This window comes from Phoxinus phoxinus (assembly GCF_949152265.1).
Source record: "Phoxinus phoxinus genome assembly, chromosome: 25".
NCBI lineage: Eukaryota > Metazoa > Chordata > Actinopteri > Cypriniformes > Leuciscidae > Phoxinus > Phoxinus phoxinus.
The window spans coordinates 17,578,645-17,595,269 of NC_136900.1; the positions used below are offsets into that span (position 1 = coordinate 17,578,645).

Below are 16,625 nucleotides of genomic sequence, written 5' to 3' on the forward strand. Positions count from 1 at the left end.
AGGAGTGTGAGCTTTCTCCCTCCATCTCTCATTGCATTTCATCTGTAGCGCTGGAGGTCTGAAAGCTATTGTATCCATCCAGAAACACTTCTTACAAAAGACACACTGTAATTCTTCCAAGAAAATCACAGATACTCCATCTGACTGTCTTTTTGGATGACCTTTTTCAAATGGAACTCCCTGAGAGGACCGGATTGTTTCGGATTTCCGCTTTTTGGTCTGAGAAACAAAATTGCGGTCCCTGTTATGGGTTTCTCTCTATCATCTACAACATCTGCAAATGATTGGGAAGGGAAGTGAAGAGGAGATGGGGGGGATAAAACCCATCCTCCATCAATTGGTCATTTCAAGTGCTCTCACTGCCTTATAAACACCAACATGCCATGACAAACTCAAGCCAGGCCAGACTCGCTCAACTTCAGCAGCAAGAGGGAGAATTTGAGCACAACATTGTGGGTGCAACATCTGAGACCGACAATGAGGCAACTCTAAGGGGAAAAAGCACATTTGGCATCTAAGTTTACAATCTGGCTAATTTACCATGACGCTAGGATGCTAACAAAGCTTTCCCCTCAGATTGCAGTCCAAACCTCTCTCTGTATACTCCCATGCCTCAAAGATTTCATTACAGTTGAGGTTTTCAGGGTCTGTCCGGTATCTTAAGCAAGCTGGTAAACCAAACATAAACACAAGAAACTGTTTATATGAATCTCAGGGTCTTAAAAAAAGGTATTTGTAGCATTGCATTGCCGTGTTTTTTTTAATATGTAACGTGGTTATACCATTTAAATGCTGTATATGATTATAATAAATATTGTAAATTGAAGAACATTTAGTGGATGCCATATGATGGTTAAATGTTACAAGTGGCCTTTCCTAGGAACATTTTTCTACAGTTTTTTTTTATAATAAATTATAAAATAACTCAAATTTTGTATTTACAAATAGTACTTTATAGTAAAAGTACATATATTGTCTCGTTGAGGATAATATAGATTTTTACCTTAAATTATACAGTAATTTATACTTTTTATTTCAATATGTTTTCAGTAATATAAAATATTATAGATGAACAACAACAGGTTTAGCATGGCCAATGTTTCAAATAAATAATTAAAAAAGAAAATACATTTAAATAAAATATTTTTATTTAAATAATATTTTAAGCATATTAAATAATACAATTATTACATTTTATGCACTTTATGCACAAGTGAATTTGAATTCTTTTAGCTTAAAAATCTGATTATTTTTTTAGTAGACTCAAGCTCACATTTGGTTGTATTGTCATTATTGACTCTTCAGGATGATGTTTATTTCTCACATGCTCTTTCAGTGCTGAGCCAAGAAGCATTCATAAATCTGTCAGTATTGTCTGTCTGCATTCATACGGAAGAATAAGAGTCTTAACTCATGTCTGTGTCCCACCGCCTCTCCAGGATGAACTCTCATGATGATGATGAGGAAGCGGCCCGGGAGCGTCGGAGACGAGCCCGTCAGGATCGCCTGCGCAATATGGAGAATGAGGAGTTGAGTAACACAGCAACAGAAACAAACAGGTAGATCCATCCAAAAGCATCTTTTTCATACATTTTGTAAAAAAAAAAAAAAAAAAAAAAAAAAAAAACTGTCGTATTACAAAGCACTACACATGAAATGCTGGAAAAAAATATGTATGTAAATATTGTGGACATAAATTGAGAATTTATTCCCTCATTTTATTAATTCGTTCCCTTGATTTAGTTAAATCGTGCGTGGATACAAATTAAGAATATGTTCCCTCGTTTTACAAATAAGTATAACAACATGGCCACGATTTACTAAAATGAGGGCATGAATTAAAACAGAAACAAATCCTTAATGCATGTCATGTGCGGAGCTCTGTACTATATAAAAGAAAATGGAAACTTTTCAAAATGAAAAGCTTTTCAAAAAGTTGTATGCTAAAATGCTTAACAACATATTTGTAGACAAATATAAATTGTGCCTGATTTATTTATTTACAAAACTTTACAAGAATTAGTTTATAAAGTTTCTTTACATCAAATTTTTGATTTAAAATAAAGTGTATTTTTTTATTTAATGTAATGTAATGTAAAAAAAAATTTAATTATAAACTTAACTAACGCCTGATAGAAAATCTAAAATATTTGTATAACTCATAAAAGCACTTGGCTACACTGATAATGGTGTTGTTTTCAGTACAGAGACGTCCTCATTGATCTCTAGTTCTGCTCCAGCTGAGGATGATGATCAGGCTCTCTTGGAGAAGATCGCCAAGAGAGAGGAGCGGAGACAGAAAAGGATGATGGAAGCTTTGGAGAGACAGAAGGAACTTGATCCCACCATCACGGATGAAACTGTCACCACCGCCACAGAGGACGAGCCAAGTCGTAGAAATGACAAACTAGAGTCCTCCCAAAATGACATTTCCTCAACAGAAACCAATTCCTGGAAGGAAAATGAAGAGATAAAAGAGGAGGAAAAGATAGAGGAAAGCAACGTGGAGGTTGAGGAGACAATCACAGTAAAGGAGGATCCAATGTCATTTACAGCAGCAGACGGACCAAAAGAATCTTTTGAGAAGATAGACAAACCAGAAGAGGAAGACAGACCATGGAGGTCCCACCTCAGAGAACAGGTAATTTCCTCAAATTTTTGCTGTCATTCCAACTTATGATGAAGGTTCAGTACATTAGCGAGGCATTTCATGTGGTTTCTGCATTATCCGTTTATTCTGACACTTCATTTGTTACAGGAATCCATGGAGGAGAAACCCAAAGAACCAGCGGTACCAAATGAGGTATGAGGTTCTTAAAAGTTGAGTTTATAACAAAAAAATTGGTGAATGCCTTGAATTGATTTATTTGTCTGAAATTATTTTAAATGATGTGTTATATTTTTAGGAAGAATCTGTTAGTGAAAATATAGAGACTAAAGAACAAACAAAAGTAGATTTAGCAAGTGCAGATTTAGAAAAGAAGGTAGAATCTGAAAGTCTGATATCAAGAAAAGAACCAGCGAAAGGGGACAAAATCGAGGTGGAAGTCATAGTGGAGCCAGCTACACCAGAGATTGAGAAAGAAACGCTGGTGACAAAAGAAGAACATGTAAAGGAACCTGAAGAACATGTAAAGGAACCAGAAGAACATGTAAAGGAACCTGAAGAACATGTAAAGGAACCAGAAGAACATGTAAAGGAACCAGAAGAACATGTAAAGGAACCTGAAGAACATGTAAAGGAACCAGAAGAACATGTAAAGGAACCAGAAGAACATGTAATGGAACCTGGAGAACATGTAAAGGAACCTAGAGAAAAACTTGTGGAGGTGAAGTTTCAAATTCAAGATAAAGCTCCAGAGAAGGAGGCGGCTGAGAAAACAATGAAAGAGCAACAGAAACCCCATGTAGCTGTTGAAGAAACACCCAAAAAATCATTCAGGGAAGTTGAGGTGAAGGCCAAAACCCCAAAGAAAGTAGAGGAGAAACCACAACTGAAGATGGAGGTTGAAGAAAAACCATCAACACCAAAGATGAAAGTTGAGGAGAAACCTGTGACTCCAAAGAAAGCGGTTGAGGAAAAGCCTAAATGGAAGAAAGAGGCTGAAGAAACGAAGGCCAAACTTGAAGAAAAAGTCAAATCAAAAAAGGAGGAGGTATTCGCCTCTTACCCTGAGTGATGCATAATCACAGAAGTATGCACAGCTCACGCTTTTAATGCGCATTTCCGTTTGACTGGATGGACACAGCGTGAATCTCATGAAACCTGTGAAGAACATGTTCAGGTCATTTCACCCCCTAAAGGATTTTTCATTTTTCATTCCCTTAATGCGAAAAAATGTAAATTTAAATTGTAAGATATATAATATATAAAACATAAATCATGGTATTTGTTGTATTTAATTAATGCTGGTTTATCAGCAACTTTTCCTTTTGATTTTGTGGTGAAATGTCACCTGGACATGTTTTCATAAGATTTACCCATTTATGATCACATATCACTTTGCTTTATCCATGTATAGTTGTGGTCATAATTATTGGCATCCCTGGTAAATATGATCAAAGCATTTATTTCATAATGAACACCCCCCCCTCCCCCTCACAAACACACACTTTCAATTCTTTTACCTCAATGAAAGGTTAGATTTTTGGAACGAAAGCTCAAATGATAAATTATACAGATTATTATTACAGCCATCTTTGATCATGTTACTAGGGGTGCCAATAATTCTGAACACAACTGTATATGCAGTTCTGAAAATGCTATATTTGTGTCAAGACTGCCTAGTGTTTGCTGTGTAATTTGCATGCAGTGTGGTTAAATCTCCATGCAATACCGACTGATTGCTATGTTAGAAAAATCACTTGTTCAAACTAATGACAGAAATTAAGGTGCTTGTTTTTGTCTCTTTAGGTTGTGGAGGAAAAGCCGAAACCTTCCTTTTTCCGTGACAAAGTAAGTGAATGGTGCAAATAGCATCACAACTCTACCAGGACGTTTGTGTTTGACAGAAGGACAGCTCAACCTAAGAATAAAATAATAAAGCTCATTTACTGTTTCTCCATTCAAAGCTAAAAGTGTCAACAAAGCCACAAGATGTAGCTGAAAGCCCTGCCAAAGCCAAAAAACCACAGAAGACACTAAGGCACAGACAGATTCATTTGTGATTTCACTTTTGATTCTATTTGCACTTTTGTTTTTGGAGAGCCACAATGAGTATAAAGCCATTTTTTTCTTCACATTTTAGTCCAACCAGCTTGCGTTCTCCAGAATCAGAGAAGCAGGATCCCATCGCCAAGCTGGAAGCAGAACGCAAGCTGCAGGAGCTGAAGCGCCGGCGGAACGAGACGGACAGCGAGGTGCTGGAGAAGATGAAGCAGAAGCAGCAAGTGGCCGAGGCCGAACTGGAAGAGCTGAAGAAGAAGAGGGAGGAGAGGAAGAAGGTTCTGGAGGAGGAGGAGAAGCAGAAGAAACAGCAGCTGGCAGAAAAGAAAGCCAAAGAGGAGGTAGAATTTTTTTTCTACCTATAAAAGGTTAAAGCTTTAAAGGTTAAAGTATGGCTGATGCTAATTTGTATACTAATTCTGCTTACTAAAAGTACTGTGCTGCTGGTGGGAAAGTATGTACTTTTAAGTATATTCAGACAGCATAGCAGTATTAACTTGATACTAATGCATAACCTGTCGTATAGTGCAAAAGATTTTGGGTAATTTTAACCTAAAACATACAAATTCTTGATTTAAAAAGTAAAAAATTATTTGGGATGCTACTCCTATTCTGGCATACTATCTGGTAAAAATAGTGTATAAATTGGAATCAATCAAATGTGCAAGAATTAAAATCTAAGACTAAAGCAGACAAAAGCCCAAAGTATACTACGTTTTTAGTGTATTGTGCACTAACACATAGCCTTCCAAAGTATACCAAAGACTTTAGATATACAAAGACGGTGCACTCATGTTACATGAATAGGACAATATGGCGCAATAAGTCCCGCCTTCTAAATAGAAATGCCAAGCACTAATTGGTAAAGTCATTACGTTTGTGCAGCAGCCTTAGGAAACTCCTATAGAAACAGTCCGTGTTCTGAGACGTACGCTTAGCGCACATGCGCATTGGCTGGTCCTGCCTGAAAAATGCTGTTTTTTGTCATGATTTGAGCGTTTAGAAACTACATTTATGAGACAGTTGTCAGATTTCATTGGTGGTTTCAAAGACGAAATGTAATCATAAGGTTGGTGAACAGCTTTGGAGAATTTGATTTTTCCCCATTCAAAGAGGTATGAGCTGTAACTGCATGAATGAAACGGCTGCCAGAGAGGCGTTTCAAAGATGGCCGCCGAGTGAAATTATGCTTTAAAGGGACTTTGAGTATCTGTTTGATAGTGTGCGCAAACACGGGCGCTCGACACGTGTGTACTAGAAAGTTTAAGACTTGTCTTGTATCTCTAGAAGTTATTACTGATAAAATGAGTTGTTACTCACTCAAGCACTTAACGTGGGCATCTATCTATTGTTGTTGCCATCTCCAGTAGTTTGTTGTCGACCTATCTCATCAGTTTTTTTTTTCGCCTGTGAAAAAGCGGGTCAGGCCAGTGTTGCCACCTTGTAAACAAACTAATTTCTGCACACAAAAAATGTATGTGATGGCTGCGCAGAAACTCATTTCACCAAGTGCATCATGTTCCTGGATAATAATCTTTGTTGATCCTGGAACAACATTCTAATCAACCAATCAGATTTGAGGGACAAGTAAAGTTTACAGTTTATGTCAAGTTTAGGCTCACAACCAGGGTATAGGTGCTTCGACTTGTTTTTTGTTTTTTTTACAAGTTAGGGTTAGGGTTAGGGGATATGGTTCAGGACGTGCGATGACTGCACGAGTACAGTATGTGCTTACAATACTGATGATAAAATTTGCATCATGTGGACAATAGCGTACGCATAAAACTGAAGTATACTTTAGACTTAAGGGGCCATTCGACAATGTAAAGGTAGCGCAATGGAATACAAAAACATGTTCTGTGAGAAGAGCCCATCATGCACTTTTTTGTGATTATTATAATGCGGCCCTTGTCGTCTTCTCTCCACTAAAATGAACAGGAAGAGAGGAGGAAGATGAAGGAAGAGATTGAGCGAAGGAGAGCAGAGGCAGCCGAGAAAAAAAAACAGAAGGAGGAGTCGAAAGAAGGGAGCAAAGCACCATTCATCGCTCCAAAGAGCGCCTCAGCAAAAGTCAGTGGCTCTCTGGCCTATTCTAGTGCCACTTACAAAAAAGCACAATATGATTATTTTTTGGGGAATATGGGACTATAGTAATGTGTTTAATGTCATACGCTTTACACGGTGTTTGTATATTTGACAGATTGGTGAGAAAGCTGAATTTCTAAACAAATCTGCTTTAAAAAGGTAAGAAGTCATTTTATAGTATGCGGTTACTCAACAGTTGACCACATACTGGGGTCTGGGATATACTGAGTTGATATTATTATTTTTATATATAACCAGTCCGGTGAAGACGTCACACACTCCATTAGTTTGCAAGATCGGAAACAGACTGGAGCAGTACACTTCTGCTGTTCAGGTGAGGAATAGTGAACACTATCGGGCAGCCATCTCTCGCTTATGACTCCGTATGAGACTCTTTATCTGTTCACCAGACCAAAGAGTTGACCAGATCACCCAAATCTCCTGTGGACGTACCTGTGGCTGAAGGGCTGCGGAGCATCAAGAGTATGTGGGAGAAGGGGAATGTGGTCAATCCCACCCCGAGTCCTGCAAGCCCCCCAGCGGTCACCAAGGTACAAGAGGAGAGAAACTGTTTTAGTACATGACTGCTGAAAGAAGCCGATACAGCAGGATTACTTTGTCTGAAAACAGAAGTATAAAATCCTGCTAACTGTCCGATCAGGAAACAGCTGGTCTGAACATCGGCGTGGCTGGGCGCATTAACAGCTGGAAAACCAAGACTCCAGAGCCGAAGCCCACTGAACCGAAACCAGTCCCTGAACCAGAAAAACCACCTGCCAAAACAGTGAGTCTTGGTTTTGTCATCTATCTATCTATCCATCCATCCATCTACACTTTGTCTGTCTGTCTGTCTGTCTGTCCGTCTGTCTGTCTGTCTGTCCGTCTGTCTGTCTATCTGTCCGTCCGTCCATCCATCTACTATTTGTCTGTCTGTCTGCCTGCCTGTCTGTCAAGTATCTATCTATCTATCTATCTATCTATCTATCTATCTATCTATCTATCTATCTATCTATCTATCTATCCATCCATCCATCCATCCATCCATCCATCCATCCATCCATCCATCCATCCATCCATCCATCCATCCATCCATCCATCCGTCCGTCCGTCCCTCCCTCCCTCCAATTTAAATTTTGAAGCTTTTTAAGTTTTTCATGTAATATTTACATTTTACTTTATTTCAGCTTTTTTTTTTTTATTAGCGAAATCTTTATGGTTGTTTAATGCTACCTGTAAATCCCTTTTAATCCTCTAATTAATTATTTTAAAAAGACCAAAAACAGAAGAAAAAAAAATCTTCGGCCCCCCCAATGTTCAAGACATCTTTACAGTAGAACATTAGATTTACATAATTTAACATTAGAATGTATATATCTACATTTTCTAAGAGATACTAGAATGCAAAACGTTCACAGGAACAGTAAGCAGTGGTTTCACACAGGTTGTGTAAGTAAACTCTCTTATATTATGTATGGTACAGGGTGGCCCTCCAGAGAGTCTTTAGTGTATTGCATTTGACCATCTGATTCTGGTTTAGATTTAAGTATTACAGCAATCACATTTTTTACAGTTTTCTTTTTTTCTACTTTTTCTTTATTAGAAAAAGCATATTCTATAGAAACAGTAAACATAAATTGAATAAATAAAAAATGTATAAATAGAATAAAAAAACACAGGTGCACACACACACACCACACAAAAAAGACACGCAAGAATTATAGATATGTATATGATTGTATGCACATTTCTACCCTCTTCTATGTCACTTGTTGGTCATTGTAATGTAATATACTTAAATTAGGCACATAAGTATTCAAATGAAGTCTAAGGGATTTGTATAGTTATTTGTTCCCATTTATTCCGTATTATGCATGTCATGCATAATTTTATATTATATTGTGTTCTAATTTCTTTGGTACAGCACTTTGGTCAGTTTTGCTGTTTAAGCGTGCTGTAAAAAATAAATTGTACTTACTTACAATATATATAAATATATATATTTTTATTTAATTTATAAGTTGAGTACCACAAGATGTACCTTGGGCACTTTGGGTATGTAACACGATAGTACCATTGTATTCATCGAAGTACCTTGGAATACTATGTAAATACTGTCGTACATATGGTAATAATTCTATATGGTTTTACCATCTGGCACACCCTCAGTATTTTTTGTGCTATATTTACTTGATCTCTATCTTCTTCATGCTCCTCTAGCTGTGGCCTTTTCTTCTCCTTTTCACTTTTCTGTCACACTGCTGTCCGCTGTTTTTCCTCTGCTTCTATTCAATCCCCCGGTAAGCTTTAATACAGAAAACATAAAAAAAATCCATTAACAACCTGTATGATCTAATGGAGGATGGTTTGTAATTTTGTTTTGACAGGAGCAGAAGCCAGCTGAAGTCACTAAACCACGTGGCCCATGGGAAACAAAGGGCTCTACACCTGCCAAGGTGAGCTGAGTGGGTTGAAATATAATAACGTGTTCAATCCATCAAAGTCAGTTATTTCATTTACTGACTGTTTCCTTTCACCAGCCCAGAAAAGACATTGACAGATTGTAAGGTATAACAGGAAGTACTAAAGTGTTGTGTTGTCTGATTCCTGTTGATTTTATGGATAATTATTCACTTCACACGACACAAATGATTGGCTCACCAACCCACTTTACAATTAACTAGCAAGTCTTTAGGTAGCTGAATATATGTGAACGATTTGTTTCATGTCTCATGGATTCAAGTGATGGTCCTGTTTCCAAAAAAATATATTTTTATACTGCATATGACTTGATTTTATACTGTATATGACACTGTTTTGATGTACTATGGTCCATCAGTTTCTGTTTATTTTCCCCGAAAATGATATTAACAGTTGCTCTTTCAATAGTAAAAAATATACCAACACATTCTCAGGCAATTTGTAACTATTTTACATTTTGGTGAAATAGTGGCTAATTCGTATGAATTCGTACAATCTCATTTGTACGTTTTTGTACAATCTGCTTATGGCCCTGTAACATTAATGCTTAGGTGTGGGCCTTCGCGATATATGTTTTTGTTTTTATATGTTTCACATCGTACGAATCAGGGATGCCAATATATTTCAGTAATGGCGGTAATGATTTCGGTAATGGCCGATATATGTTCATTTTTAATGTTATCGTTTTCGGTCCGATAAGAAAATTTGTCTGATATATTAAATCCGATAAATAATGGGTTTTATTTGATTTTATCCATGGCAAATGCATTTTGATTCTTTATTCACAAGTATGTTATCCAATGACCCGTTTGCATTATTTTATTTATGTGTATGGCAATAGATCTTTTTTATAAGGAAAGTTGACCATAGTAGTGTAAAGTTAATTTTAACTTCAACTAGGCAACTGCACTGTATATGTTTGATTTATGTTGAAGCGTTTGGGACATGGCTTTTATTGGTGAGACTTTTGTTTTTGTAATCAGGCACTCAAAAATTATATAAAAATGTGGATTTATAGTTATTGGCTTTCAAATATATAGAATTATCGATTATCGGTAAAGGCCAACATTATTTTGCATCCCTAGTACAAATTCATATGAAATCTTAAAATAGGTTTAAAATGCCTAAAGCAAGACTTCTTCAAATCACACTTGTATTGCTTTTTGTCCCAGGTGTTCGCAGCCAAAAGTAGATTCGTCACAAATGGTGAGTGACTGTATAGTTTTTTGCTCTCATTCAGTTCCAAATGTCAACTTTTTTTTATATTTGTTAAAGTGATCGTTCAACTAAAAATAAAAAATATGTCATTACCCTCAATACAATGAAAATTAAATGGGGTCCAAAAATTACATGGGCCCTCATTGAATTTCACTGGACCAAAAATACATTTTTCTATGTGGATTTTCTCTCTAAAAGGGTGGAGCAGTTTAACTGACAGTGGCGCGGTGACAGCAAATGTCTGAAGTCATAACTTTAACTGGCTTGTGCTATTGTAAATCTCTCATTCGCATATCATGCGACGCTATATTTAAAGCACCGACCTTGTTCTCCTGCATTGGTACTCCACGAACCGCTGGCGTGTCAGGCATAATTCCAGTGTGTTCATTTCACCCAGCACCTCGGTGTAGCATCATAACGCATCGCATTCCCTTCCGCAGCTGTTCTGTTGTGCCACTGCATAGACGTGAATCACTGGATTAGCATGATGTCCCACGGCAAAGCAGTTTAATATTTAGAGTTACAGAAGGGATGAAAGTATCACATTTTGTCACATTACCCGCCTTAACACCCACATCTAGCACATATTCTGACAGGGATCCACCTTTTGTGGTTTATTATTATTCATTCAAAGATACAAGCGAAGAAGTTAACAAAGAAGCTAGTGGCAGCAATCCTCCCTGGTCTTTCAGCTGAATTTGTCCTTGAGAGTCACAGAGATGACAATGTACTAGATATTTGTCCCACTTGTGGCACAACTTGAGACACCCATGACAATGTCACTTGTGCGTTTTCGTCTGGGTCACGGCCCCAACGTGTTAACTCACTAACCGGGAACAGGTGCGGATGGCTGGTCTATTTGCTTTTGTGTATTTGAGGACGTGTTGAAAAAGCCTGCTGAGTTATACACATGACGTACAGCATGTAGAGCAAATGTAGGCTCTCTTGTACGGTCTCTTTACAAACTCATTAGCACATTATCAACATATTCCCTTATGTTCTACAGGAACAAGAAAATAAGGATATCCGAATAACCCCAGATCAGCCGAAATGGAGGACGCTTCCATAATATGGGCATCATTTTGCAATTTCACAACACAGATTTTACAACAAGTGGCAACCAAACACAGCACAAAAATATGAATCATACAAAAATGTCTTTAAAATCGAACATTTTAATTGATAACAGTTACCATAAATCACACAGGCCCGATAATACATATTAAAGTATTAGTATTACTATCAAACATTAACAAGTGACAGGAGCATTTACGCTTAAACACTGTAGAGTTTGATTGGACGCAAGTGTTTAAGTGGAAAGTGTTTTCACCTCCCTTTTAAACATTGATAAGCCTATTTATTTTGCTAATGCATGCTTATATGTTTTTTTTTCTCCTGCTGTTCACAATGCTATAAGATGAAAACAAATTTGAACAAAAATCTCATTTGCGCATTTGAACTATATAAACATTGTACTATATAAACAGCTAACAGTAACCATTAGAACTAATAGATGTGGTCACATTAGCAAAAACTTTTGTGAGAAACTAGTCTATTTTCAATAGTGTAGCAGCGTATGGACAACACGGCAAATTCGAAACTGAACCTGTTGCGAAATCGCCGTGGTGAAATCTTTTGCATTACCTTTTGATTCCTATTAAAATTACTGGATTTTGCCCGGAAAAAAATCTTCAGTAAATGTGACCGCACCTTTAGGAACATTTAGCCTTTTTATCCCTGATTAAAAAAAATATTATAATAAAAATACAACAGAAAAATCCATCTTCCGTCTGGAGTTTCAGATGAGCTGTTGAATTTACACTCATGATTTAATGCTTTGAAACATGTTGTGGTTTAGGCGTTTGATTGTGCTTTTGCTGAAGCTGCTTTTGCCAGTATGATTTTTATTCATATGCTTTGCACTTGGAGTCTCAAAGTCATGCTATGAACACTACACGTCTGATAACGCCGCGGTCACATTAGACTTTTCACAAGTTTTTCATAGATTTTTTTTATAATCATGAATTCAATAACAAACAGTAAAAGGCCTACATTCAAAATGTAAACATATACATTCTTGACTACTTTAAACATATGCATTCTTTTAATTCAGACAAGAGGTCACACTGTGACGTATCAATCTTCTACTGGCCACGTGTCTTCACGTAATGCGAATTCGAAGGTCAGAGTTCACCAAACTTGAACTTTGGAACGCAGCAAAATGCGTTTGCGAAAACAGAGTTTGCGTTTGCGGCTTGACGCATTCGCATGCATATGAATGGATGTCAATGGAACGAAAAGTGTAGTGTGACCGCCCCTTAAGACTAATACAAATCTTACAGATATAGCATTATAAAGTATTTGGGAAGTAATAGAGCTTAACTATTTGAAAATATCAATACATTTTTTTTTTACTACTTTAACAGTTCAAACGGTCAGTGATGATCGCAACAACTGTACAATTATTGTATTATCATGCAAGCCTACACAGTAAAGTAACGATACATGCACACATTGCCTCTGCGTCTTTTCTGTTCTGCACTCATTGTCATTTGAGACAAGCCGTCTGCTCCTTTCTCTGAATGGATTGGGTTTCACGGGGTGACAAAACAAGGCCGACTATGAGCAGGTCAAAGAGAATGTTTGGTTTTAGAACTTGACAGAAATGCATCTGACAGTCTAACAATAGAAGAAGGCTTTCAGCACAAGCCAATGAGAGGACAATGTGGTCACGTGGTGTGTTAGTATGTTAGCCTTGAGACTGAGGGCCGATGCTCTAACACACTCTAAAAGAGAGCCGCTTCATCTCTGAGATCGAGAAACAACCCAGGTAAGAGTTTCAAGATGAATCAGTATATTCAGCATATTCTCCAAACCCCCATCCCTTGGATGTATTTTGGCATTTTGTGTTGCATATAAAAATGTGTGTTGTTGCTTAATATATGCTGCATGTAATCTTTGAAATTGTTTATAGTCATGTCGGACACAGAAGATGTGATGGATGGAGGGGTTCAGTGAGTAACAGTTTTAATTCGGCAAATATTATGATAAAAAAAAGTTATCAATCTTGCAATTAATTCCATGCGCATTATATTTTCACTAACGCATCTTTTTGTCTGTGTGTTTGTGTGTTTTATCTTTTATAAAAGGGATGAAGGTATTGTATCACAATGTCTTTACATATAATATATATATAATATATATAACTCTAAAATGTATTTATTTATTACAATGCAAGTGGCTATTTACCTACATTTACATTGGTATATATTGTTTACACCAAGTATAATTACAAATAGTAAATTCATACTGTAAATAAAAGCGATAATATTCGGTAAATCTGAGCAAAGTTACACATTTTTACAATGCTTATATTATAATAATGGAAACTTATTTTTTTCATTCTTTTTTGTAACTGTTCTATTCAATTGCTGTTAAAAACATATATTTCTCCAATTATAGTGGACGAATCAAAATCCAAACCAAAGTGAGTTCCATTATTCTCGTGTGTGCATCATTATATATCCAGATTCCATCCAGATTAAACTTTTTTTATTTTTATTTTTTATTTCTTAATCTTTTATCTTCAGGTATCTATCAAACATTCAAGCACCAAAGATCCCAGAGGGAGATAAAGTCGATTTTGATGTAAGTAGGATATTTTCCACTCTGTTACACTCCCTTTAAACGCATACCTCTCACTTTCAAACTCTAAAATATCATTCTCTCTCTCTCTCTCTCTCTCTCTCTCTCTCTCTGTGTGTAGGACATCCAAAAAAAGCGTACGGAGAAGGATTTAACAGAACTGCAGTCTCTAATAGAGGCTCATTTCCTCCAGAGACAGAAAGATGAAGAGGAACTCATTACTCTGGTCAACAGAATCGTGAGTGTTTCCTCATGAATGTTGTTTTTATTTTTTGTTAAATGTGTATATAAAAAAAAAGGCAGAACTACATTAATTGGATAAACACCTCGCAGATCCTGCAAGAGGAACTTCTGAGCAGAATGATGTAAACGTGTTTTAACAGGAGAAGAGGCGAGCAGAGAGGGCCGAGCAGCAGCGAGAAAGAGCAGAGAAAGAGAAAGAGCGTCAGGCCAGACTCGCTGTGAGTTACTGTCAAATTCTGCACAAGCACCTGCCAAACCAGTGCTTTATGCAAATATCATCATAAAAATCGTAAAAAAGCAGTTATATAGGCTATGTTCAAATACTGTCCCCTGACCCCAGTTTGAAAACCCCTGTGCTGTGCCATACACCAGCTGCACACTGGAACATCTTTCCACCAATGAGACTAAACTTGAAGTCTTGAATTTACACTTTTGAATTACCTTTGTGGAGGATGTTAGCAAAATCCACCCTATATTGTCAAACTAATCTGCTGTTGAGTCATTTCTACAAAATCAAACGAATGTGTCCGTGAAGATGAAACCAATCTACATTCTAAACTGTTCACAGGAAGAGAGAGAGAGAAAGGAGCTGGAAGAGCACAGAAAGAAGCATGATGATGATGCCAAGAAGAAGAAAGCTCTCACCAACATGACCCAGCAGTACGGTGGCGTACAGCAAAGGGTCAGTGTTCACCGTATTTAAGGTTGTAAATAAATATTGTCAAGTTACATGATCATTTTATCCTTCACTAATATTATAATTATCGCTGAACTAAAGGGCGAAGGACGCAAAGGTGCCAAGAAACAGACCGAAAGGGAGAAAAAGAAGAAGATCCTGGCTGACCGCAGAAAACCACTAAATATTGACCACCTGAGTGACGACAAACTCAAGTATGACAGTTTTTCATATACATATTCTTTAATAATAAAAAACAACACACCAAATGATTGATGTCTAACATTTTGTTCATTTCTAACAGTATTTTTATTTTGTTGTTGTTGTTAAGGACAGACCAAGAAACAGGCCTACAGGAAATAGTTCATTATTTAGAACTAGAATGAGAATAAATTTGAATTTCTTAGAACCCTAAAAAAAATAGTAGGCCTAGACTAGCGTTCGCACTGAATGAATGATATTAAGATGCGTTTTCCCCCGAACTATTACATAAACTAAGCAACTAATATTAAATCACCATTTAAAAATATATAGCCTAGTTGTAGCGGCCAATTGGCCGTTCGCAATGAACGCGTTCTTGCGTTTAAAGAGCGAAGAATTTGAAAGAACTTATCTTGGAACGAGTTTTCCCGAACCTCAACGGCGACAAAGGCGCTGAAAAACAGCGCATTGGAACTAAAACAAAACGCTTTCTGTGTGAACCCACCTTAATATTTCTGTCACTCGTTGCAGGGACAAAGCCAATGAGTTGTGGCAGTGGCTGATGGACCTGGAAGCAGAAAAATACGATCTCAATGATAAACTGAAACGCCAGAAATATGATGTAAGTGATGATCTAAACTTATTTTACTTACTTTGAAATTGCTTGTGGGGCTTTATGGCGCTCCTTTAAGGCCGTTTTTGAGGTTTTGCAGCAATTAACAGTTTCACAAAATCCAGTTCACTTTCAACGGCTGGAGCTTGGACTGAGCTGAGGTAAATAGGCTGTGTTCATTATCACTGAATCCTGTTAGCACTTATCATGTTTCTGTCTCTAACAGATAAATCAGCTCATTTGTCGCGTCCAGGATCACCAGAGGTAAGAATCACAAGCTTCACATCTCACTAATTGAGTCATTCGGTTTTAAATCCAAAAACTATTTTTAAACTCGTGCTCTTCTATCTCTTAGTGCGAAGGGACGCGGCAAAGGCAAGATGGGAGGAAGGCTGAGATAGATGTTGAAAGCAGAAATGAGAGGATTTTGTCCTCGTGCATTCGTTTTTTGCTTGATGGTGATATTTAAAAGGCATTGTTCTGAACACTCAAAGCCTTGGCTGTACATTTTTGCTCTGCATTTTTTTGCCATGAATAAAAGCTATCACTGACAGCTAATTTTAGTGTACTCAATTAATGATTTCAATTATATTAATGAATTATATTATCTGTAAACAAAAAATATATAGCTGCAACAACAACATTTTATTATAAATGTATAATAAATATAATATTTATTATAAGTCGCAGTGCAGCATAAAACAAACTGTTATGTGACAATCATATGCAGAATAACACCAACATTGCATCATGATCAAACTACATAAATCTAATTTTTTTTATATGACCAATGATGGAAA

The 16,625-nt window shown here is 36.9% G+C and overlaps 2 protein-coding genes and 1 long non-coding RNA gene across 3 annotated transcripts in view; 2 read left to right on the forward strand and 1 right to left on the reverse strand.

The window, feature by feature from the left end:
• The window catches only part of cald1b (caldesmon 1b), a 30,928-nt gene extending 17,969 nt beyond the window's left edge, over positions 1–12,959 (forward strand). Inside the window, exons 4-18 of the mRNA XM_079603928.1 lie at positions 1,440–1,559; positions 2,203–2,641; positions 2,759–2,803; positions 2,907–3,656; positions 4,415–4,456; positions 4,573–4,646; positions 4,749–5,007; positions 6,605–6,736; positions 6,867–6,910; positions 7,010–7,085; positions 7,162–7,302; positions 7,413–7,535; positions 9,136–9,204; positions 10,402–10,435; positions 11,454–12,959. Coding sequence (XP_079460054.1) covers positions 1,440–1,559; positions 2,203–2,641; positions 2,759–2,803; positions 2,907–3,656; positions 4,415–4,456; positions 4,573–4,646; positions 4,749–5,007; positions 6,605–6,736; positions 6,867–6,910; positions 7,010–7,085; positions 7,162–7,302; positions 7,413–7,535; positions 9,136–9,204; positions 10,402–10,435; positions 11,454–11,467 — 2,362 coding nt within the window. The 3' untranslated portion in view covers positions 11,468–12,959. The remainder of the gene's footprint in view (positions 1–1,439; positions 1,560–2,202; positions 2,642–2,758; positions 2,804–2,906; positions 3,657–4,414; positions 4,457–4,572; positions 4,647–4,748; positions 5,008–6,604; positions 6,737–6,866; positions 6,911–7,009; positions 7,086–7,161; positions 7,303–7,412; positions 7,536–9,135; positions 9,205–10,401; positions 10,436–11,453) is intronic.
• Positions 1,428–15,786, reverse strand: LOC306993826. Its single transcript, XR_013796542.1, has 4 exons — positions 15,718–15,786; positions 10,771–10,903; positions 8,939–9,053; positions 1,428–1,506 (listed from the first exon to the last, which is right to left on the reverse strand). It is a non-coding gene; the product is annotated as an uncharacterized lncRNA (long non-coding RNA).
• On the forward strand, positions 13,157–16,416 carry tnnt2d (troponin T2d, cardiac). The gene is made up of 10 exons (XM_079603950.1): positions 13,157–13,277; positions 13,422–13,934; positions 14,038–14,095; positions 14,214–14,330; positions 14,476–14,553; positions 14,904–15,017; positions 15,114–15,226; positions 15,744–15,834; positions 16,052–16,089; positions 16,181–16,416. Exons 6-10 carry the CDS (start codon positions 14,985–14,987, stop codon positions 16,224–16,226), a joined length of 321 nt encoding a protein of 106 aa, XP_079460076.1. The 5' UTR covers positions 13,157–13,277; positions 13,422–13,934; positions 14,038–14,095; positions 14,214–14,330; positions 14,476–14,553; positions 14,904–14,984; the 3' UTR covers positions 16,227–16,416.
• The last annotated feature ends 209 nt before the right edge of the window (positions 16,417–16,625 follow it).